We start from the raw sequence: 23113 nt of genomic DNA on the forward strand, positions 1-23113 counted from the left end.
CAGTTTTGTCTGAGGAGAAAGTTCTTCAAATGTCCCCAATTCATTACCGATTTTGGCGTGACAGACAGGCCATTTTTTAGAGCGGCAGTGACGAACCTGTCAGCTGGGAACTGATGATGCTTGATGTTCCACTGATTATCTCGTCCTTCAGCATGGGAGTGAATGTACTGGTGTGTGAGCTTTTTATTTAAGTCTCCATAGCCGACTAAGATGGTCTTTCTACCCGTTTGTCAACGAGACGTCTTCTGTTTATCCATCTTAGGTCAGACTGACATGATGCAAAGCTCACGAGAGGGTGGAAACCATCTGGATGTGTGGATTATTTAAGAGTGTGCCTCTGGCCCAGTGTTCTTCACTGGTGCCACTGCAAGAAAAGCACGTTTCTGCTGTCAGAATGCTCATTGCTTTGAATATCAGATACATCCAGAAGGACAGTGAGAGCAAAGAGGTCAGTGAGTTGAGAGGGGAAAGGAGAAGTATGTAATGAACAGAACGGAATAAGAACCATTTCATTATTGGAGAGCGTTGAGAAGAAAGCATGGAAAATGGAAATAATGAAGAGAATGGAGGAACAGAAAGAGATTCAAAATTCTAAATAAGAAAGGAATTGCTTATCTAATCCTTTTGTTTTATTCAGAGCAATATCTCCCGCTGTATTCTTATGAAACAGAACTTTGGGGTTTTATTACAGGAGGCTTGGTAGACCTGAGGTCACGAGATGAGCAGGACAGAGTTATTAAAGGTGGACAGAACCGCCTCTACAGCTCTTTGTATTCACATCACACACAGGACAAGATAACTGCTTCTCAAGATACTTTCAACTACATTTCAGTTTTGCAATATCAGGCGTATACCATTTCATGCATATTGAATTGGGAATAGCTAGGTGGATAGCATGACTGCTATTGCAGGTTAAACATCAGCAGGTGAACTTAGATTATACCATAAATGATATAATAGTAAATGCGAGGGCGGCTGTGGCTCAGTGGATAGTGTGCTGGACTTCGAATCAGGGGATAGAAAGTACGAGTCACTGCAGTCAGCATGTCGTTGTGTCCCTGGGCAAGACACTTCACCCCAAATTGCTCCTGTGGGGATTGTCCACAGTACTGAATGTGTGTAAGTCGCTTTGGATAAAAGCATCTAACAAGTGACATGTAATGTAATGTAATGCTTAAAGAGTAAGTATGTTGACATTTATGTAAACAAGTGATGCTCACTTATCCAGTTTAGCTTCATATTCAATCTCTATCAACTCTTGAGGGAAACCTCTCTGTCTCTAACTGACAAATATTTACCAGCTAGTCGCTAACGTTGTCTGTTTGGTGCTGAACATGTAATGTACATGCTTTTTTTAAAGAGCTTTTTCGTTAAGAACAGCTTTCGACAGCAGTTAAAAACTACACCGAGTGGTGACAGTGAACCAAAACAGTAAAATGTCCGGCTGGAGAGCAAAACAATGAGCTAAATCTTGCTATAAAGCTGAGGGGAGCTTCAGATCTAGGAAATACATTTCAAAGTCAGATTGATTTCACATTCAATCTGATTGGGTTAATGCACATATTGGCAATATAGCTGTTTTAGGGAAAAGTATCATTGCAGTTTTCTGTGCCTTTTCCAGGCATTGCAGCAACATTCAAAAAAGGACATCTGTAACCCATGGCATGGGTCAACTATTTGTGACTCCGAGGAAGTTATAAATCACATTAGGTTTATCTGACTAACTTTGGTATGCAGCCTTGGCACATAGCCATTGTTTTGTTGGGAAAGCATTTCCTCCCTAACCTGTTTTCTTTACCATGTCTAAAGATGGTGTGTTGGCATACTTCCACTGAGAGCTCCATGTCCGGAAAGACCCCGCTGATAAAGATACGCCCAATGTAATAGGATGGTTTGGTTATCTGTATGTGTGCTTATGTTTCTCTCTAGCTTTCTGTTGACCTACTAATAGTTTCACATGAATGGGACAAAAGCTAAACCTGCATCTTCTTCAGTTCGCTGCAGTTCCTGATGCAACTTGGGTTTCCACCTTCATCAACATTTCATGATCCTCTATCTCTCAGTGAATCGTTATAAAACTCTAAAAACAACAACACGCTCTGCAGTCTTTGGATATTTCATGAGACACTTTCGCGTGTGAATATTTGAGCTCCCTTTGGCTTTCATAAAAAAAATCTAATAATTCCAGCACAAATCAAGAAAATGCATCGCTGTTAGGTACAGTAGCAGCACCATAATCATGTATGGGATGAAGTACCTCAACACAAATATAAATATTATATATGGCAATAAACACAGACAATTCTAAAATATATTTTGAAGATGAAAATAAAGTAAGGAGTCAGTGGGAGAAGGAGATAAGAATTGTGCTGTAAAGAGGGAAAGAAAGGAAAGGTGAGAGCAGGCTGTTTGACAAAGATTCAGTCTGACTCCTGCCTACGTGATTTCCACCTTTTTGTGAAAGAGTGAAGGTGCGTGTATGAAGGAAACTGTCCTTTGAAAGTTCAGTTTTAACAGGTTTTGGGGAAAGCGACATAATGGTTGCTTCACCCTGAGGGGAATAAAGACGATGGATGTAAAAGAAGAAGCTGCAGTGAAATGAAAAAGGAAGACATTTTGGTGGGCTGTCTACGTAGACAATTAAAAACAACAACATTACTTTTCCAAAGTTGTCAAGACCTTTTAGCTAATTAATTATTCAGATCCAGTGCTCACTGAGATGAGGTTAGGACTGTTCCCTATGCTGTAGCTCTACATGGCATCTGCTGAGTCAGGATTAATGTCATGTCACAGCATTTCTCTAAATGCCCCACATTCAGTTTTCAAACTAGAAATCATGAGACCTATTTGTGTTACGACGACTTGACCACATTATTAGAGCTGTAGGACACACTTAGGATGAGAAGCTACGCAGGTGTGGAGAACATGGCTCTGTGGTTGCAGTTTAATAAAGCCAGACCCCGGAGGGAGAGAACAATCAAAACGTCATCATCACATTACAAAAGCAGCTGTTGTTACACAGCATGACAATGTTTCCTAATTACCACGGCTTTTTTTTACTCAGGCAAGCACACAAAACACTTGCCTTTGTATATTGACTGACTGGATTCACACTCGACCAACAAGTCAAATATATAGAAAGGAGATCAAATGAAAGTTAAATGTTTCTAAGTATAAGTGAAATTAATCCACAGAAGATAAATGAACCACGTTGCAGGAAAAGCCAACCGTGAATATCTTGATTCCCTGCTTCACCACTCACTGAGAGCGGGTATTTTAATCTCTCTTTATGGGGATTTAGTTCATGTTGTGCTTGAAGCTAACTGATGAGTAGCTCTAAGTTTAGAATTAAATTGGGATCTCACAGCAGATTTGTATTGACCGGCCTCATGGATTCACAAAGCTGGTTTCTGAAAGCACTATACAGAGCAGCTACAAACAGTCAGGATGCCTTCAACAGAACTATAGGTAAACAATGTTGAACTGAACTTCCTCTGACTGGGGGTCAACACATCACTCATCATCACTGCTTTAGGTTAACATGAAGAATAGGCAGGATTGTGTTTCCTAACACATAAGCTCCCAAATACAACACCTAAACAACTACACCTGCCACACATGCAAGGATACGCTTCAAATGCAGCACATATCCATTGAGTTCCAATAAGTGGATAGGCTGTAAATGCATGTTTGTTGTGTTCCACATACAAAACCTCGCTTCACTTTCCATCAGTCAAGATCGCATTTAATCACTGTGCCATTATCAGCCATATCATTCAGTTAATGAAAGAATTGGAGTCTTTGTCGATGTGCTCTATGCTGTGGCTTTATCTAATTGCCTGCCAGTTGGCTAAATATTTATTATATGAGAATGGCCTTCGCTATTTAGAGAGAGCTTTAGAGCTTTAGTAAAGAGATTGCAAAATTATTGTATTTTGCTATATTAATAATATGTATATTATTTGGACCACTAACACTGAAATAAATTGAAATAAAAGAAAACACAAATAAGCTATGAATCTTAGAGGATATACTCAATGCATCGGTTGAGCATCTAAGATGTTGAAGTGCGGGGATATTTTTAAAATGTTCAGATCTAATATATGATTAAAAGACTACTAACAACTGATTAAAGTAAAGCTAAACACACAGCTGCATTAAGTCTGTCTAAAGTTAAATATATGCACTTACTCTTTGAGCCATGAGGGCATACTTATATTTATATGGTAGGAATACAACAACAACAAAAAGGTCAAATAAATGGTGTTATTTCCCATCTTATACATGCTGTGTATTGCACATTTTCTCAGCTCTCTTGCTTCAACCCCTCCCATTCCAACAACAGAAAGGGGGCGTGGTGTCGGACTGTGATCAATTCAAGGGCATCTCCACAGCCATGACAACAATGGCGATGGCTGCAGCCCTCTGCAGTGTGCTGCTTTATGAATGGGCGCCAGCAGCAGCTGAGACGCTCAGCTGATCTAAGTCCGACACCTCGGGAACACACATTATAACACATGCACTCTAATATCTTATTTAAATTATTATAATAAATACAGTGGAGTTTCTCTAGATTCTAAGAGATGTGATTTATTGATTGATTACCATTAAGCAATACAATTAGGATAGAAGGATTATAAAGGTTAGGTATTGAGATAACATTTTTGATAGTTTCGAGTCCTGGCAGAGTAATTGTTTCCATCACAAATGTCTTTATCAACCATTGTTTTAACAAAATATAGGTTGCATTAGAAAACTAAGCATTACATGTACATAAATGTATGTCACAGTTGTTCATGCAAACATGGTTAATAACAAAGTTCACTGCAAGAGACAAAATAAAAGACAGCTCACAATATGATGAACACAGTCCGATGACTGAGGTGTTACAAACAGAAGTGGTTGCATAGAATACACAAAACAAAACTCACTGAAATACATTCTATGTCATACAATGGCTATACATACAACAGACGTGATTGAGGCTTTTCACAGTGAGAGAAAATAGCAGAAGAAAGGAAAAACATCTTGGTTAGTAGCTATGCATGGAGAATATGTCATTTACAATGTACAGTGACGTTCAGCCGTAATCCTTTCCTTGTTCCCACTCAAAGTGCATTGGACCTGCTTTGCCAAAGTCTGCTCAGTGTCAGCTACAATCATACGTCATTCATGACAAAACGTATCACTATCAAAGTGCATCTTGCTTTCCCTTTCTTGCACATATGTGTCCCTTTGTCATGTCTACAGTGCACATGTTTCCACCCGTTAGAAATCACATTATTTCTCCACAAACTTGCATTCTTCCATCTTCCTTCATGTCTCTTAGTAACATTTGTAATAAGGCATTGCACGCCCATATTTGTGCACATGGGTTTCCGAAGTACTCATTTCATTCAGATACACTGCTCACATTTTGGTACCTATTTTAGGGAAATTCTGCAATACCTTTCTCACAACGTTCTTTGGAGACAAATTATTGCATTGATTGGTATAACCAATATTACAAGCAGCCTTATTTTAACTTATATTTAATAAAGGTTTGATAATTAAATCTAATAGTAAGTGTGCTTTGGGAATTTGGTTGGGCACATAATATATTATTTTCCAACTTCACAGACTTTTACCTCTCGCTTCCCTCAATACTGCTTTCATAATGCTTCAAAATACACACAACATAGAATAGTAACAGGAAGACATTCAATATGAAACATTAACACATTTACATACATATTTAAATATCAGTGAGATCGGATGCAAAATGTTACGTTGACATTGAGGTGAACATCGAATTAGACCAGAAGCCGTTCGTTTTCTTTATGGTAGGGATGCACCAATAACAACAGCCGTGTTGGAGTAACCAGCCTAAAACTGGACACTGCTATCTTACAGTTTCCAAACTTTTGGAAACTTTAACCAGAGAGTCACATGGGATAAAAAATGGAGAAAGGATCATATTCCGACAGTCATTTATGTCAAGTAATCTCAAACTAATTGACCGAGCAAATATTGTCAGGACTTGTTCAAACCCAACGTTAAAACCTAAAAAACACAATCTGCTTTGGCAGTGATTAATTGGTATTGATGCATCTCAGTACCCACGTCAGACTGGATAGTTAATGCTTTCTGGTGTTGCACAGCATCAAGGCTTGAACAAAGTTTACATAGGCCAAAGCAGACAATATGCAAATACTGACTGATTAAAAAACATAGCACACAGTAAGCTCTGCCGTGGCCAGATCTTTATATCCACAGTGTATTGAAATAAATAAAAAGCAGGTCTAGATGTGATAAAAGTAGAGAAAGCAAATATGAACTGAGTGCTGGCCACCTCTCACTTTGGCAAAACAATTCTAACAACAACAGGTATAGCTTCAGAAACCGTGTTGGATTTATAGACAAACAATACTGATGGAAACACAGTGGAACTGCTCCAAAAAGTAAGTGGTTACAGGAAGAGTCTTTATCCCCATCCCAACAGGATGGCCTCATTAAAGGAAAGCTTCCTTCTGATGCCAAGATGATGTAAACACAGGACACAGAAGTGTTGTTCAGATTAAAGTCAGAGCACTGGAATTAAAAACATCCCATCTGTTGTTTCTCTTGCTGAACTGAAATCAAGTTTCTACAATAAAACATAAATAATATCATACACCTCAAAATCAGCATGATGAATATTGACATATTATAGCCTGTTTGCCACAGAGTACATTATCAGAAATGGTCGGGAAGAAAGTTTGGAAGATTACCCGATAAAAAAAAACGTATGACTGCTGTTGTATGGAGATATCAGACTGGTTGTTTAACATCAATCCATGCATATGGTTTGGAAATGAAGTAATTTGATTACAGTTTGCCATCTAAGGATGGAAATATCAGGCTCAGTAGGTTCAAAATATTTGGGGTTTAAGGAGCAGCTCTATTCTTGCACAGTGGGGAATGAGGATATTATCGAGTACCTTTAAAGCCCTGTAAATACAGTCATCCGTGAAATAGCTTTTGTCTATAAACAACAGTGCTCTAAGAAAACAGAGTTACACAGTACGATAAAGAACATTAGAAATGATTACACATTGTGTTTTGATTCTGCAAATTTGCAATAAATTTGTAAAATAATTCCTGTGAAAATAACATCTGTTTTAAAAACGGTCTACCTGAAATAGAAGAGAAAAGGTCTGCTAGTAATGAGGTACATTTTACTTTGCAACCATTGCTACTACATTTATTTTCTTTGGTGGTACAAAAACCACACTCAAGTTGTTAATTCTGATCACAATACAGCATGGGATAACTGCATTTCATCCTTTATAAACACAGCGTTTATGATTTGATGGAATATGTTTCATGGTTTAATCATTAAATAAAACGTTTTCATAGTCTTGAACTTTGGTAAGGGTTTCTTGATTTTCAAATTTAGCAAAACAGTTATTCAGCAAAAATATAAAATGGGTCTGGGATAGATGCAAATGCTGCTGGTTTATGACTAAGTATGGTGTCCCTGGATCGAAAGCCTGGACACAGACTGATTCCCAAAGGGCCTTATTTAAAATGTAATCTAATGCTTTCAAGCCTGATGAAGAGAATACTGTACAATATTCAATGCACAACTTCCCAAATCATGGCTTAAAATAAGGCATTTTTCCATGGCATGACAGTGGGAAATCATACATTGAATGTTTTAATAAAACAACCTGCCACTTCTTTCTGTCTGTCAAGTAAGACAATGTGGGTGTGTTTCTCCCAGCCTGCAGGAGAATGCTGGATGAATATGCACTAGGTTATCTTGGCATCCATATCAGCCAAGATGCCATGCTTTCTGCTTCCCATCAAGCCAATATGAATGCACGCACGCAAGCATGCAAAGCAAACTAATTCAAACAGCTCCGTGCCCCCAACCATTTAACAGCTTCACCTAACAGGGACTGTGATGCCTATAGTCGGCATTTCCTGGCACGTTTTTCCGTGGCACGTGTTTCTATATTACATAACGTGAACATGCCCTCCCAAAGGGCACCAAGCTGTAAAGAGAGCCCTGACATCAAGGCAAATGATCAAAGAGCATCCCTAACCAGGCACCTATCAAAGGCTTATGCTGTAGTATTCGCCACTCGATCTGTTAACGCAGTGGGACAAATATTTGAATTATTGTGGTAGAATGTTGAGTGTCACAGCGATGGTCGCAGCATGTAGCTGGCAATGGCAGAAAAAAAAACATTTATAAAAAGCCACAGTCATACTTAAGGTTTCCAGGGATCAGTTACGCGCAAATTACGCACGCAGTGTGCCACTTAAGACGACAAAGCTCAAATAAAATGAATCCATCCATTCTCCCATTCTCGCGGCGGGGACATCTTGAGTCGGTGACGCCTCACTTTGTAGTTGATCCCATTATTATTGTCCCAGAACTCTTTCCCTCCGACGCAGTATTTAATTGCAAACTGAAACGTGCCTCCGTTGTCAAGGTAAGTAGGCATGACGATCTTGAAACGGAACTTATCGGTGTCACCGTTGGTTGAGTTTGGTACGTAGGAAGCCAGGCTGTCCATAAATGTTATCCAGTTGTTAAGGGAATACCTCAAAGAGACGCTCTTTTCAAAAGCCATGTTTAACACGCGCACAACCCCGGAAAGGTTGTATTCATCTGTCTCCACTGTCTCTAACAAGACTTTCACCTCCCTCACTCTCAGCTCAAACTCAGGTAGTGTGCCTGGGTTGGTGAATTGCAACTCCATGAATACAGGCTGCGCAGGAGTACGTGGGAATTTTGTGTCCAAATGAGTAAGGTGCAGGTGTCCTTTGGATAATGTGGCCAAAATGCGCTCAGGCACATTTGGCTCATCTGTATCATCGAAATGCTTGACTGAAATGAGCTCCAAGCCCAGGGAGTCGGCGAACCGAACCCTTTTCTGACTGGTTGGACTCCTGCTGCGGGAGATCTCTAACTTGGCCCTCTCTGTGGGTGTGGGCAGAGACTTGCATCTCCGACGCAGATTTGGACTCTGTGGAGGCTTCAGGCAGATCTCTCTTCCCCGGGGTCTCTCTTCCACCACGGGGCTATCGGTAGATTCACAGTTATCGTTTATCATGTCAAAATCTTCCCCATCATCAAGCCTCGAGTTTGCCGCTGCCAGGCTTCCGAACAGTCCGGCTATGCAGCTGTAGTTCCTGGGAAGGCAGTTCTTTGGGGGCAGCATGACCACGACAGGATGCAGAGAGTCCGCTTCCATAAAACACAGCAGATTATGCACTGCAGATCCGAAGTGGTCGTGATGAAAAAGACTGGCGAGGAGAGATGGAGCCCTCGCGGATAGGTGCTCCGGCTGCGTCAGAGGTCGACACTGTGCTGCTCTGGACCAATAAACCAAGCCGTGGCTGCGCGTGCACCAACAAAGTGCGATTCTAACTCAGATCTTGTATTTTAAGGTTGTGAGGAATATATGCCATCGCTTGTTATGGATTGAAAATAAATAATACAAAAAAAGAGAATAATTTCCCATCGGCAGCGTCCCTCACATCATGTGGGGTTCTCTCTCAAGTGACGTGAGCCTGGGTGACGTCTATTGCTCTACGTGCAGAAGTGAACGTTGCAATTTAACGTTTCCTCCTTCACAAGCCAGTAACTTCCTTCTTTTCAAATTGTAACACGACTACACGAGAGACCCAAATAATGACAGAAAATACAAAATAACTGTCTTTTATCACATTTTATTGAATGTTGGCATGTTCTGTGTGAGGACGGTTCGGCTCATTCATAATAATAATTAATCACATTTATCATGAGCAGCCTCCTAACATATGTCTCAATTTTCTTATGTTTTACTATAATATATATTGTACTGTATAACAGTGTAACTGAATATGTTTGGCTTACCAGGGAAGTAATAATTGACCTGAAAGGGGAGCGGAGCCCTCCCCTTTTCTCTACGTCACATCTCCCCCGTGCTGCCTCTACGGGTTGCTATGACGACGTCGTTGCAGCTCGTCTGTAATGGCATTCAGAGTCTCTGCACTTGTGTTTGGGAAAACTCTGTGGACCGGAAAGACAGATCACCACGATAGTTATCTGTGAATGCTGCTTTCTGCTATGAGAATACTTGTACAAATCCGTTTAATGCGTTTAATGGGACTACAGATGTCTTCCTTTTGGTGAGTGAAGTTTAAAACAAAATAAGTATAAGTGTAACATCTAAATGTAGCCTGAGCCAGCTCTTTCCTGTTATTCTGGTATATTTGTTTCTCTCAGTCTAGATTTCACCATGAAGCACGAGTTAACTATAATGTCGACTTTAAATGAAGTGGATAACTCATCTGTGAATGGATCAGACAAGGAGCTTTCAACACAGGGGGACGCAGTGGGGGAGCAGACACCACAAAGGAGACATGCTGATGCGCTTCTAGATTTGAGTGAGGAGGTCTTCATGAACGAACTGGAGCCCCATGAGTATCATTGTTACCCTGGTTGGGAAGAAGCTGTACGTATCTTATTACTGCAAACCTTTTTCTACTCCCTGCCTTAATCTGATTTTGTGAATTATATTACAGTGTATGTTGATCATAAGTAAGTGTTTGCTAACACAGAAGTCAACATGATGTTAAAATCAGAATAACTATTGTATAAACGTTTATTAAATTAAACTATTCCAAATTGTTCTTAAATCGAAATCTCTATATGTATGGTAGCCATTCCATTCCAGTGTCTGTTGATTTTCAACACAGAGAAATGTTGTCAGTAGTATAATTTCCACTACCTTACTTTTAAATTTGACTTAGCAATCTTTGTCGGTTTTCAGTTTAAACATATCACAACTGTTGTTTTTATATTAACATTATATTTAATTTGACAACAGGTTCATGGTTGGGCCAGAGTTGCTCCACTGAGCTGCATACTTTTGAATCAGAAGATATACAAGAAACCGAAGCCTAAGGAGGCTGAGACCCTGACCCCCTTGCATGTTGACCCAACAACCCCTAAAGCAGACAGCCCAGCCAGCATTGCAGAGCAACACTGTGAGTCTGAAGAGGGCCTGCATGACAGCTTTAAGAAGGCCGTGTCACTAAAGCAGCCGACGGAATACTGGATTAACCCTGCTGCTGCAGCTCTGCAGAAAGACGCCTCAGATTGGCCTGTCCCCAGTGCAATGCAAGGCCCCATGTCTAATTTATTACACAAAGAGAAGACAAAAAAGGAAGGGATGCTCAGAGAGACCCTGCAGCATCACCACCTACCCTCCAGATACTCAGAGAACAAGCACACTAAGCCTCAAAGACACAGACATAGGCCAAACAACATGGTGGTTCCCATTAAAAACTTCACATTTTTACCACCAATTATATCACATCAGAATCCTCTAAAAGTCACAGGCCAGCCCTGCAGTGGAAGGAAGGCTCCAGAAGGAGAAATCCCGGAAGAAAACTTAACGATGTTTGATAAGAAAAGTGGATCAAGAGTGGACCGTATTGCTAACCCTGAGCTTCCTGCTAACTCTGCAGCACTGACCACCAAGTACCGGACATGTCAGCAAAAACCCCACTTGTTCTCTTCTGTGAGTGTCTCTGTCCCCAGGAGGTATCAAGTACCAGTGTCTTCCAAACCTGACACAGTGCACAGCTACTCAATGGGAAAGAGCCTCACTCAGGCCCTCCACCCTGGCACTGCAGGCGCACACGCCCATATGCACACCGGCAAGACTGTGTGTATGTAATGTGCAACTCAGGATTACTCAAGTAAAAACCGATTTGATCTAACGTGCATCATGTCTTAGCCTCACCACCACATACAATGTTAACATCAACATTTGGTATGAGACATACAACTGCAGAGAATGCGGTACAACATACTATCAATACCGATGAGTGTCAAGTTAGCATTTACATGTTAGGCTGTTTAATTGCCTTAGACCTTTATTTTGTCATGAACAAATCCCACAAGTGCTCATTAAGCTGTTCTAGTTACCTAGCAACTGTGTAACTACCCATGGATGTATAGTAACTACCTCATAAGAAACATGGCTGTGCGTCTGCTTCACACTTTCTACTATTTAAACCTCCGCCACATAGGTCAAAACTAGAGATAAAGATATAACCTGTTGCCAAACTGCATGTGCTCAATCAAATGTAATTGTAGACAACTTTAGTTGTATATCAGCCAGTGTGTTAGGCTTCCTGGTAATTGTGGATGGAATATGGGTTATGTAAATGTAATACAAGGGTCATCAGTGCTGCACTATATGCTGGGATCATAATGTACTGTTGGTCTCCAAAGGACAGCCAATTACTGCCACATGATTTACAACTGGGATGATCCTGTTACTTTGTTTTTTTTACTACCCCTTTGTATAGCTGCCCTGTTAAATAAAAAATTATCCACGATCCGCTTGTGGTATTTATATAAACAAAAGACCAGCGGTGTAACTTACTAGACCACACTCTTGTCTTACCTGAATGTGCATGCAAAAATAAAATGGTTACTCCAAACATTTGTAAGGAGTTGCGATATCCAGCACAAGCCAGGACTCGAGAGGAAACTGCATCACGGAGAAAAGACATTACATTTCAGTTAAGTATAGGGAAACTTGTCAAATGTTTCTTTTTTTTTTCACTTAAAAAAAAGGAGAACATTTCGATAAGCAAGCCGAGTGATATGCGTGTGTGAGAAACCTTTGTACTGATCCTGGTTGAGTGCAATGTTTTTTCTTCTTCCACTTTTGTCCTATAAAAAAAGTCATAAGTAGCACAACGTACACTTTCCAGCAGTTTATTTAGAACATCTGTAGTGTAGCATCAACAATGAATCAAGGCAACTACTAGCACTACACATATAGGCAACATAAACGTCAATTCCGCTTAGACAAATATTTTGTGCTGGGAAAATATCTGCATGCAGAGAAAAAAATAAAGCACTGTAACAGACACTTGAGACTGACGAGGCTTCAACAGAGATCTGTATTAAAGCAAGGCATTCCCCTGTGCCACTAAACCAGCAGGGAGCAGCTGTAATGCTGTATTTGCATTCAGGAACCACGAACAAGTAGTATTTAACTCAATACAAGAAATATTGAAATGTAGCATAGGGTACAAATCGTTATTAACACAGGGAAATGATCCTAGAACCGTTTGGTGTGTGCAACAAATAGAGCATGTTTACCTTGGGCAGTGTACATTCTGTACATTCTTCAGTTTAAATCTAACAAAGCATTAACAACCCTTCCAAAAAGGAGTCAAGTGGTCTTGAACAAATTATGTTAAATTAAATGCTGCATTATTTTCAAGTGACAACCCATAAATCTTTCCATTGAAACCATGGAGAAAGACTGGGGACAGTCCGATATTTCATGCAGACAGGATGAAAATGCCAACATAGAATAGGTTAAACATGCAAAGGAACAGAATTATAGGATTATGACGTTTTGAGTTGGATACTTTTCCAAAACAAGTAGCATTAATAATAAATGACTTTGAAGCAGCACAACGTATGTAACAGAACTAAAGTTAGTACTTTGGTTAAGGCACCAACATAACAAAATGAACAAATAATCAAGGCCTATAGCATGTTTCCCATGTACAACACAGTCTGGTGCCTGTGTTTAGTGAGGTAACTTAGTGCAACAATACAATCAAATCAAAACATTCAGAATAATAGAAACAAATAGCAATACATTAAAATACTGTTCTGATTGTTAAGGGTTGAACATCTGATGATGGAATATATTCAACAAGGTTATTTTCAGTCAAAATCAGGTTGTGGATACACACAACAGCTCTGAGCTAATCCTTGCTCTAATCCCCCATGTGTTTCTGTACAGTAACACAGCACTGCTACTGTACACTCTTACAGCTAGCTAATGAATAAGTCAAAGACACCGACCGCTTAGTCTGCTTACTGATTTGAAGAGACTGCTGAGCTATAGAGGCCCATACACACAAAAGTGTTTACACAACATCAAACTTCAATCACATTTCAATGAAAAGTGTGCAACAATAAGACAAACAATTACTTTTCACTTGTGCCACATCTGCATGAGTAATGCTGTGTTTCAGAGATGCCTCTTAACAGCTTTTAGCGATGCTTTGTTCACTGTTAAAGGTTTAATGGGGTTTTGTTTTGGAAAACATAAAGCTAGTCAAGTTTTCCACTGGCTGTAAAGCTCACAGGATGTTATTCAGATGTTATAGTCTTGCTGCCACTAATGAACCACGATCAACAAGGGAGCAAGCTGAGAATAGATATATGATGTTACTGTGCTGACCAAGTAAAGGCTTCATGCACATTTCAAAACATGTACGTAACTCAATGCAAAATGTTGTTTGCTGTACAGCTGAGACGAAATTGTTTTCATGCAGTAAATGCGCATCAGAATGCTGTCATAACCTTTGTATACGCCAGTTTTCTTGACAGTCACCCACAGCTAAAGATGTTATCCCTTTTTAGTGCAGATCTAACATTGATGAAATCTGTCATTTTTAAATGGCAAGTAAGACCAGAGTGAAAATCAGATAAACATAGAAGTAAACTGGCATTTAAGAGAAGACACAAACAATATGTTACTTAATGTGCAAATAAATATGTAAACGGTCACAGGAGCTATCAAATCATGCCCATTGAGCTAATAAAGTGCAGGAGAGCTGTGAGGATGTACACCTGGAAAGGCTCTGGACAAGATGTCTCCAGTGGAATGTTCAAAGACATTTCCGCAGACTGCTAACTGCTAGGACTGATTCCTCTCACAGGAACAGAACGGCATGAGAGACCTGTACTGCAGGAGCAGCTTCACTAAGAGGGCTTCAGCTGTTGGGTTTCTCCGGGTTCTGCAGGAGAGCACAGAGCTCCTCACATGTCTGGGTTTCCACGGAGCTGAAATGAGACTCCATATTCCACGCCAGGTCTGCAGACAAGAAGTCATCCATGACGGTTTGTGTTTCGTTGCTAGTTAGGAAGAGGTTTCCCAGGCTGTCTGACTGGCTGGTCACAGTCTGAGTCTCTGTGCTGTTCAGCAGCCGGGCCTGCTCACCCTGACTCAGAGGAGTCGGAGCAGAGAGACCCGTTGCAAATGAAGGGATATCTGTCTGTGTTTCTGTATCTGAAGACTCAGTGCTCATGGAAAAGCTTGAATGTCGTAAGATGCTGCTCAGGGGCATGTGGCTTCCGGCGTTCAACAGGAAATTGAGGTCAGTCTGAGTTTGAGTATCAAATAGCTCCAGGTCACTGGCCTGGGTCCGACTTGGTCCCTCACTTTGGTCCAGCTCATCCATCAGGAGGAAGTCAGTCTGGGTCTGGATGTCCAGAGACTCCAGCGGCATGTCCCCACCCAGTCCTCCCAGCTCACTCTCCTCTGTCTGGGTCTGGATGTGCACAGCATTAAGAAACTCTTCAAAGTCAAAGTCAATGCCAGTGTGTTGCTCCTGAACAGATCCCAGACCTGCTCCACAGCCTGCAGAGGCCACTGAGAGCACCTGGTGGCCTGACATGCTGTCTGACAGAATATTTTCTAGGTCATTTAACAAGGTCATTGTTTGGGTCTGGTTATCTGCCATGTTGTTTGAGTTGAGCTCATCAGTCTGCACCCCGAAACACATACCACCTCCCGCAGCATTGAGGGTGTCGTCCATCTCCAGAGCGGTCTGAGTGGAGACGCTGTCGAATAGGTCGGAGCACAGGATGGCCTGGTCCTGCACCTTCTCCTCTGGCTGTGGCACAAAAACATATGTCTGCGTCTGCCTGGTTTTGTATGGGGGCAGAGAGGAGGAGGAGGAGGAGGAAGAGGAGGAGGAGGAAGAGGAGGGAATTTGACTCGTGCACTGGCTATCCGTCTGAGCCGCAATAGAAGAAGTGGCTCTGGCTCGGGGGGGGAATGTCTGTGTTTCCACGCTGACTGGCAGGAGGACTTGGGCACTCACGCTGATGTCTGTTTGGGAGCAGGACGACACCGAGGACTCACCCACAGAGCACAAAGCCAGGCCCTCACCAACCCCTACTCCTGTTGGCATTTTCGACAAGTATGACTTGTCCGTCTGAATGTTGGTGGAGGTGCTTCTTCCTCGATGTCCTGCCAGGCTAGCTGAGTCATCTGCAAGGTCCAGACTGACCTGTACCCCTGTGCTGATGGGCCCAAGGATGGAGCGGCACGTAGGCATGCTATTTTTGAAACACAGACTCTTTGTATCAATTTGGGGATGTGACAGAAGGTGAAGGGTGCGGACGGAGCCATGGCTGTCCACTGCCAGCATGACAGACCTCAGAGTCCCCCCTTCTGCAGATGGAAGGAGGACAGGCAGGTGGGCCAGGTGCATCACAGGAACACTGACCAGCGCCATCTTGGGCTTTGGGAGGAGCATCTTCTGAAGGCTCTTACGGGGGTTTGAGCTCTGATTCCCAGAGTCCTGGATATGGATGGTTGTGTGAGAAGAAAGAGCAGTGTCTGTCAGCTCTTGACTCACTGACATGATCCGACAGGTCGACTCGTTTATCTTTACCTTTTCAGAGCCACCTAACAGTTTCTCCATCTTTCGCTTTTTTACTGGAGGAATTCTGTAAAGTAGGACAATAGAAGAGAGAAAGCGAGCCAAATTAATATTTAGCCATATCTATTTCAATGGTTTCAATATAAATCAGTCTGAGCCATGCAGGTACATGCCTGTGTTCTGTAGGGATCTCGTGTCCTGTCCTGTAGATGTGGGAGAGGAGAGCAGCTCGGCTAGCATAGGGGCAGCCACAGGTACAGTGGTATGTCTTCCCACAGTCTTCTATGTGCCTCTTGAGGTCCCACTCAGTGCTGTAGCCGTTGTTGCATTTAAAACACTTGTGTTTCTTCTCTGCATGCATCTTCATGAAGTGCTACAATGAAACGGATACATGAGCAAGAAATTCATTGCATACAATTGTTTTTGTTTTTTTTTAAACTAAAATGTCCCAATTTGGGATCAATAAAGTACCTCTTATCTTATTGTTTAATCTTGAAGGTGACTTGATTTGAACAGTAAGTAACAGTTGGTCTCAGCAATGAGCGATTGGTTAAATATCTAAGAGGATATGAGGTACGCTGATAAATAATGCTAACAGCTTGTTGTTGTTGATCAACACATGGCAGTAGAAAAGTATTTGGGGGTATATATATATATATATATATATATATATATATACTTTAGCAGTACTAATTTGATCCTGTAAAATGTACATGTGTAACATATTTGGTACCGATCAGTGAAAAAATTATACAGATATTTTACTAAGTAGTTATACCAGTGTGAGAAAAAGCATAGCATGTGTTACTGGCATGGTTACTGGTTTAAATCCTGCATTTAAAATCAAAATATAATTCAATTACCGGAAGGAAGAGTACTCATTAAGCAGAATACTCTATTTCAGTATTATATATATATATATATATATATATATATATATATATATATATATATATATATATATATATATATATATATATATATATATATATATATTTCTATATTACAATTGTAGATGCAATTACTATCCCTTAATTGTTGAAAGCTGTAAAGCTTATTTAATGTTGTACTGCAGGGTAGCTTAATAAGATAAAGTAATAATATGATTGATTAGAATTAGAATTAGCAAAGTTACTAAGGCTGTCAGACCAATGTAGTCGAGTTTACACTATTTCTCTCAGACATCATATAAAGTAGAAGTAGTAAGTAACATAAGTGCTTCAGTTAATGTACTAAGTTATTAATATTAGTTTCTTTGTTATGACCGCTGGTACCAAGTGAAACATTGGGAGCTATTACCTCATAACTGAAACCTCATCATTTTGCTATATTACTTGCATGGACAGGATAACAGATCCTTGGAGAGGCTTACTTGTTTCACCAGGGAGAACTGGGAGAAGGGTCTGTTCGGCCCCCTGGGACAACCCTCAATTGGACAGCAGTAGAGCTTCTGAGAGCCCTTCATGTCTTTTCTGACCGTAGGATTGATAAGACCATCCTGAGGGTGACAAAGTCGGTGAAAGACAAAAGAGAGAGGAAAGTCAGATTTTTTTTTGGATGTTTATATCATGCTCTTAATCATCATGACTTACAGTGAGCGTTGCACAGCTCAATGAATTATGTGATTACCATAAATACAATCAACCATCAAATAGCACTACAATGCCTATGTGTTATTCTAAGGGTTGAGCAAAGTTTTAAGATGGCAACCTAACAAGTTTACTGTGAAAGACAGTACTGTTTCTTTTGAAGAAATCTAGGCTCTGCTTTACATAACTGACAAAGAAACTAATGAGCTTGGCAGTATGGGATGTAACTGATTCCTGTCCCAAGGCAGATGTTACCATATTGTACATCATTGTAGAAAAGACAAGCAAATCTTACTCATTACAGAGAAAAGCACCAACACTGATTATAAATTGCATGGGGGAATCAGACAAAACCCATCACGCGATCAAACACTGGTCAAGGTGGTCAAGGTGACCTCGATCGGCTTTAACACTGAAGGGAACAGAACAGCTAAAGCTGAATCCATTTTGTTTGTCATAAGGAGTTAGTATAAACAGATGTTGTGTTCAGGTTGTGTTTAGTTGACTTCATCTACATCATCTGGTCATATAGGCTTACGCCTGAGTCATGTCAATATATTATTAGTCATTAGTCAGTAGCTGGATGTGGTCTAAAACTGGTTGAAATGCACTGCTCTGATACTAAGGGGTCAACACACAGCCATTTATGTGGCTATAGCCTTGGTCCTTTCTTATTTCTGGGAGACATTTTAATATGGTGGCAAGTCAGAGTAATAGTGTAATTCTGCTTCTCCTTGCTGCCAAAGTAGGTGATATAGATGAAAAGGCCCATAGCCAAGCACGAAGCGGGCGCATTAAACTTAGGAAAGGTATCCAAACTGGGCTGAGTGAATGAGTTGGTATGAAATGTATTAGTGTTCATGGCCAGTAAGAACTAGGAGTAATGATCAGATGATATACATTACTTCTGTCTTGTGATGCAGTAGACTCTACTGAGTAGAGCTACAGATAGTACCTCAAATGTTTTGTCAAAAACACAAATCAGGCATTTAAAAAACACACTTTTTCAGCTTAGCAAGAGTAACTACTTCTGAGATCTAATTCAAACGATCGTTTTCACCTACAAAGGGCTTAGTCTAATTCAGGACAAAATGTAGCCTTTTCAAGAAAAGAACTTCATTCATGGAGGGGAAACGGTGAATGACTGCCTCCCACGAAAAGCCATGGTCAGTGAGGACAAAAGGGCCAGGGTCAAAAGTAGACTTTGGTCAAAATGCATCGACTTCCTCCACTTGGATGTCAGTGGACCTATCATGCTATATTTGAAACATATATAGGGCCATACCTATATAAAGTATATACATTTTTTTTTTTTTTTCAAAATACCAAACAGATCCTGCATTTTAGCCATGCCTCATTTCGCTCTTTCCAGCCATGTTTTTGCAGGGGGCTGATTCTGTGAGCTGCAACTGACCACGCCCCCCTGCAGGAGAGGGGAGTTGGCAGTTACTTTTGGCATTAGGGCAGGGATATCTAGATACTTTCCAAGGTTTGACATAATGAATTGTGCTACTTTTAAACCAAGCAACAATGTTTTCAAAAAGCTCCTCAAAAACACTATCGAAGCAGTTCCTGCCATTGCTACGTTAGTTCAAACAGTAACAACGGACTATTTTTCTCAATACATACAACTATTTTTTAAATCAATAAAATCATTTTCTAAATCCATAAAAGCATTTCAATTAATATTGGGAGTCATGTCGTTACTTTGTTGAGAATGTGGCCATGTAATAAGCGGGATAATGTGCAGCACCGCGGTCATTATGGGGAAAAGAACACCGACAGGCTGATCAGGAGGCCGGCGCGAAGCGGAGGGATCTAGATCGGCATGAAGGTCGGGCTCCTGATCAGCCTGTCAGTGTTCTTTTCCCCATAATTACATGTCACTTGTTAGACGCTTTTATCCAAAGCGACTTACACAATACTGTGGGCAATCCCCACAGGAGCAATTTGGGGTGAAGTGTCTTGCCCAGGGATACAATGACATGCTGACTGCAGTGGGGTTTGAACCTGTGACCCCCTGATCCGAACACCAACACTAAACCCACTGCACCACGCCCCCTTTAACCCTCTGGAGTCGGTGGACGCGCCGACTCCAGAGGGTTAATGACCGCGTCGCTGCACATTATGCCTTACATATGATTATATAGTCATTATTCATTTGTTTTAAAGCACGAGGTGCAAACGCTTTCCTCTGGGAGGGAGAAAAAGAGCCAGAGCGGAGAATAAACAGAAGGGCAACCATGGCAACCATACAAGGGAAGTCTTCTTCGCTGCTTTTGTTGCAGACTACAGCGCCATTTACAGGCCTGGCATATGTAGTGTACTACAGCGTCTCCAGCGCTTTCGAGCAGCAATGGCCGGCCATGGCCCAACCTCTCATTCCCTGATAGGTGGAGAATTGACCAATAGCCGTAGCGCCACCGTCCTGACGTCAGGACAGTGTTCAAATCTGGATCAGTCTGTATCAGATCCGTTGCAGCCCCTTTTTTAGAGATTTGGGTATGGAGAAAAATAGAGAGGGTTGTGTTTTCTGACACTTGGTGAGTTCCCTGGAACACATATTCATGTATAAAATACGTACAAAAGTGCATTTAGCATGATAGGTCCCCTTTAAGTATTGGAAGAATTATGTATACTGTCCTGTGATCATATTTTGAAATGTAGAGAGACTCCCTAAAGAGATTTCCCTTTACACCCTATCGTTAGCCAAACCAATAATATCCTCCGCAAAACTACAAACGGTCCATTAGTTGAAGGTGTTAAGATGTAATCTTAGCTGTATAAAACATGTTGAGATGGTAAATTCAGCACCAACCATGACACGCGACCCTAATCATTAATTGATGACATACGTTAGCTACTTACCATGAAGCTAGCTCCCTAAATGCAACTGTCATGGAGATTCACTCACATAGGAATAAGTCAACATTTACCAAACGTTTAACCATGGCTTCGTGTTCAACACGCATCACTATCGTTCGTCACGTCAGCTTAAATGAACTTGTTGTTGATGACTTGCGTTTTCCTGTTTGTTGACAGCGTTTTCACGAGAATGAGTTAGCTAAGCTAGCATTGCCGTTAAGCGAAAGGCTAACGTTAAGCACTAACCAGGTTTAGTTAAGGGTTTACCTTTATCCTGTGTGACTTAACAAGATGCATGTTCAATGCAGGTGTGTTGGGGAGAATCTTGCCACATCCTTCCACGGTGCAGAGGATGTTCGTCCTCACTTCTTTGGTCAGCTCCGTGATGGTAGGTTTAATTATTTCCCGTGACTGCGACAGAGACTCTTCATGGCATCTCGGACTGTCTTTAGTGGCGTTGCCTCTGTTATTCGCCCTGCTCGTCGCAGAAGCAGCCATGTTTCTATGTTGACACGTTTGTTTTCTGCTGAGACCTCCAGCAGCAGCATTTAATTAACATTGGCATGTCTTCCCTCAGCTTTGCCTGAAAGGCTGCAACACTCCACGCACGACTGAACCAGCTGATCTTACGTCACAACCGGTTTAATTACGTGCTTCCGTTTTACAAGAAACAAGTAAACCATCAAACTAAAGTTTTCTAATGTGGCTGACTCCTTTAATATGTTTATGACTAATGCACTGTAGTATTGATGTACCTTACACGCTATGTTTGAAGCACTAAAACGGCATTTCTTCAAGCAGCTGTAACTCCTTTTTCAACCAAAACTGTTGGTATAATATAGTTTGAGCTCACACAGACATTTTCTAGAAATTGTTTAAATCAAACCGACTTTTGTAGGTTGTAGCTGATAGCACAACAAAATAAAAAATAGAATCCAGTTTAGCAATTCCATAGCCTAGCTCTACAGAGGAACCAAAGATAACTGATGGTTATTATAACAGCCTGTTTTCATTGTATTGTTACAGGGAGGTATCACAGATCTACTGTATAACAAAAGGAGGGGTCATTGTGGGTTAAACATGGGGGGCTATTGACAACATAGACTGTAACTTTGGAAAATACTCAATTGACATGGCTAAATCTTTTGAGCGTTGGGTATTTTGATCAGTATAGTTGTGATGAGAATAATCTCTCTGTGGCCAGCTTGCACAGGACACTCCAGTAACTGTTCTATGCACATATGGGAATGCAAGTAGTTTCAAGACAAACCTGAAAAAAGTTTGACCGTATCCTTTAAAAATGTTGTGCTGAGACAATGGAGCTTAAATAAACCCTGTAACATCGACTGTAAACGCCAAATTATGAGGAGCGTGAATACTAAAGTTCAATCTCACAAGCCGATACTCCACAAAACAATGTTACAGCTTTATATTCAATTTGGGACATATATTTCATAGAAATAACATTCTTGCACTAAAAAAAAGAAGAAAAAAAAAAAAGCCAATTATCGATCGTCAACTAATAAGATATTTGCAACTGGGTAATAAAGGTACATTAATTGATACAGATTTTGGAGGGGCAGTGGCTCTTGAACAAGGAGATTGAGGATAGAACAATAAAAGCAAACCCTGGGTTGACCAGATCAAGTTCCTGGCCGTTTCTCAATGTCGAGTAAACCTGCTGCAGAGCCACTATTTCAAGTATACTACGTCATCGAGTGGCGCCGAATGCTGGGCATTTAACATGCATTTAAAAACAGTCCTTCGGCGCCACTCAATGACATAGTATACTTGAACTAGTGGCTCTGCAGCAGGTATACTCGACATTGAGAAACGGCCCCTGTCGCCCATCAGTTCTGTGTTTGGCGCATTTGTGAGGAAGGATCAGGTCCATTGTCTGTGATGACAAAATAATTCTTTCCTTTTAGGGGTATAGATGAAAGCAGAGGTGTGACTGGGGTGGATGCAATTCCTGTGAAAAAAATCAAAATGACCGTCAATTGTTTTTGATTGATTTAAGAAAAACACTTTGAATGCACCGACCAAAATATTCATGATAGATAATGTCACAAGAGCATTACAGAGGGGATAATTAAACTTGTATTTATGTGCCCTCATGTGGTCATTTATGGAAATTGCAGAATTATGAAACATTTAATAGTTTTTTATTTTAAAAATTCTAGTATAATTTCCTTTCTAAA

The 23113-nt window shown here is 40.8% G+C and overlaps 4 protein-coding genes across 6 annotated transcripts in view; 1 reads left to right on the forward strand and 3 right to left on the reverse strand.

Moving 5' to 3' along the window:
- Positions 1-4284: 4284 nt before the first annotated feature.
- LOC117439055 (protein phosphatase 1 regulatory subunit 3E) lies at positions 4285-9503 on the reverse strand. The gene has a single exon (XM_034074771.2). The coding sequence runs from the start codon at positions 9225-9227 to the stop codon at positions 8304-8306; it is 924 nt and encodes a 307-aa protein (XP_033930662.1). The 5' UTR covers positions 9228-9503; the 3' UTR covers positions 4285-8303.
- A 447-nt stretch (positions 9504-9950) lies between these two features.
- Positions 9951-12369, forward strand: c3h16orf46 (chromosome 3 C16orf46 homolog). Of its 3 annotated transcripts, none has more exons than XM_034074793.1 (3): positions 9951-10146; positions 10244-10472; positions 10848-12369. In XM_034074793.1, the coding sequence occupies exons 1-3, from the start codon at positions 10070-10072 to the stop codon at positions 11700-11702; spliced, it is 1161 nt and encodes a 386-aa protein (XP_033930684.1). In that variant the 5' UTR covers positions 9951-10069; the 3' UTR covers positions 11703-12369. The 3 variants fall into 3 exon arrangements, with proteins under 3 accessions (XP_033930684.1, XP_033930693.1, XP_033930702.1); XM_034074802.1 differs by having other exon boundaries at positions 10249-10472; XM_034074811.1 differs by having other exon boundaries at positions 10324-10472.
- A 371-nt stretch (positions 12370-12740) lies between these two features.
- atmin (ATM interactor) lies at positions 12741-21518 on the reverse strand. The gene is made up of 4 exons (XM_034074782.1): positions 21180-21518; positions 17831-17956; positions 16632-16831; positions 12741-16525 (listed from the first exon to the last, which is right to left on the reverse strand). Exons 1-4 carry the CDS (start codon positions 21408-21410, stop codon positions 14782-14784), a joined length of 2301 nt encoding a protein of 766 aa, XP_033930673.1. The 5' UTR covers positions 21411-21518; the 3' UTR covers positions 12741-14781.
- Positions 21519-22326: 808 nt separating this feature from the next.
- The window catches only part of cenpn (centromere protein N), a 2055-nt gene continuing 1268 nt past the window's right edge, over positions 22327-23113 (reverse strand). Inside the window, exon 6 of the mRNA XM_071202699.1 lies at positions 22327-22884. Within this exon, the coding sequence (XP_071058800.1) occupies positions 22763-22884 (122 nt within the window). The 3' untranslated portion in view covers positions 22327-22762. The remainder of the gene's footprint in view (positions 22885-23113) is intronic.

The sequence above is a fragment of the Pseudochaenichthys georgianus genome, chromosome 3 (assembly GCF_902827115.2).
Source record: "Pseudochaenichthys georgianus chromosome 3, fPseGeo1.2, whole genome shotgun sequence".
Taxonomy (NCBI): domain Eukaryota; kingdom Metazoa; phylum Chordata; class Actinopteri; order Perciformes; family Channichthyidae; genus Pseudochaenichthys; species Pseudochaenichthys georgianus.

Bases quoted from the DNA above. Each gene is read 5' to 3' on its own strand.
- LOC117439055 (XM_034074771.2), bottom strand. From the start codon at position 9,227: ATGGAAGCGGACTCTCTGCATCCTGTCGTGGTCATGCTGCCCCCAAAG.
- c3h16orf46 (XM_034074793.1), top strand. From the start codon at position 10,070: ATGCTGCTTTCTGCTATGAGAATACTTGTACAAATCCGTTTAATGCGT. The intron at 10,147-10,243 runs GTGAGTGAAGTT...TGTTTCTCTCAG, and splicing joins CTACAGATGTCTTCCTTTTG to TCTAGATTTCACCATGAAGC. The intron at 10,473-10,847 runs GTACGTATCTTA...ATTTGACAACAG, and splicing joins ACCCTGGTTGGGAAGAAGCT to GTTCATGGTTGGGCCAGAGT.
- atmin (XM_034074782.1), bottom strand. From the start codon at position 21,410: ATGGCTGCTTCTGCGACGAGCAGGGCGAATAACAGAGGCAACGCCACT. The intron at 17,957-21,179 runs GTAAACCCTTAA...TGTCACCCTCAG, and splicing joins TTAAGTCACACAGGATAAAG to GATGGTCTTATCAATCCTAC. The intron at 16,526-16,631 runs GCATGTACCTGC...CCTACTTTACAG, and splicing joins GAGATCCCTACAGAACACAG to AATTCCTCCAGTAAAAAAGC.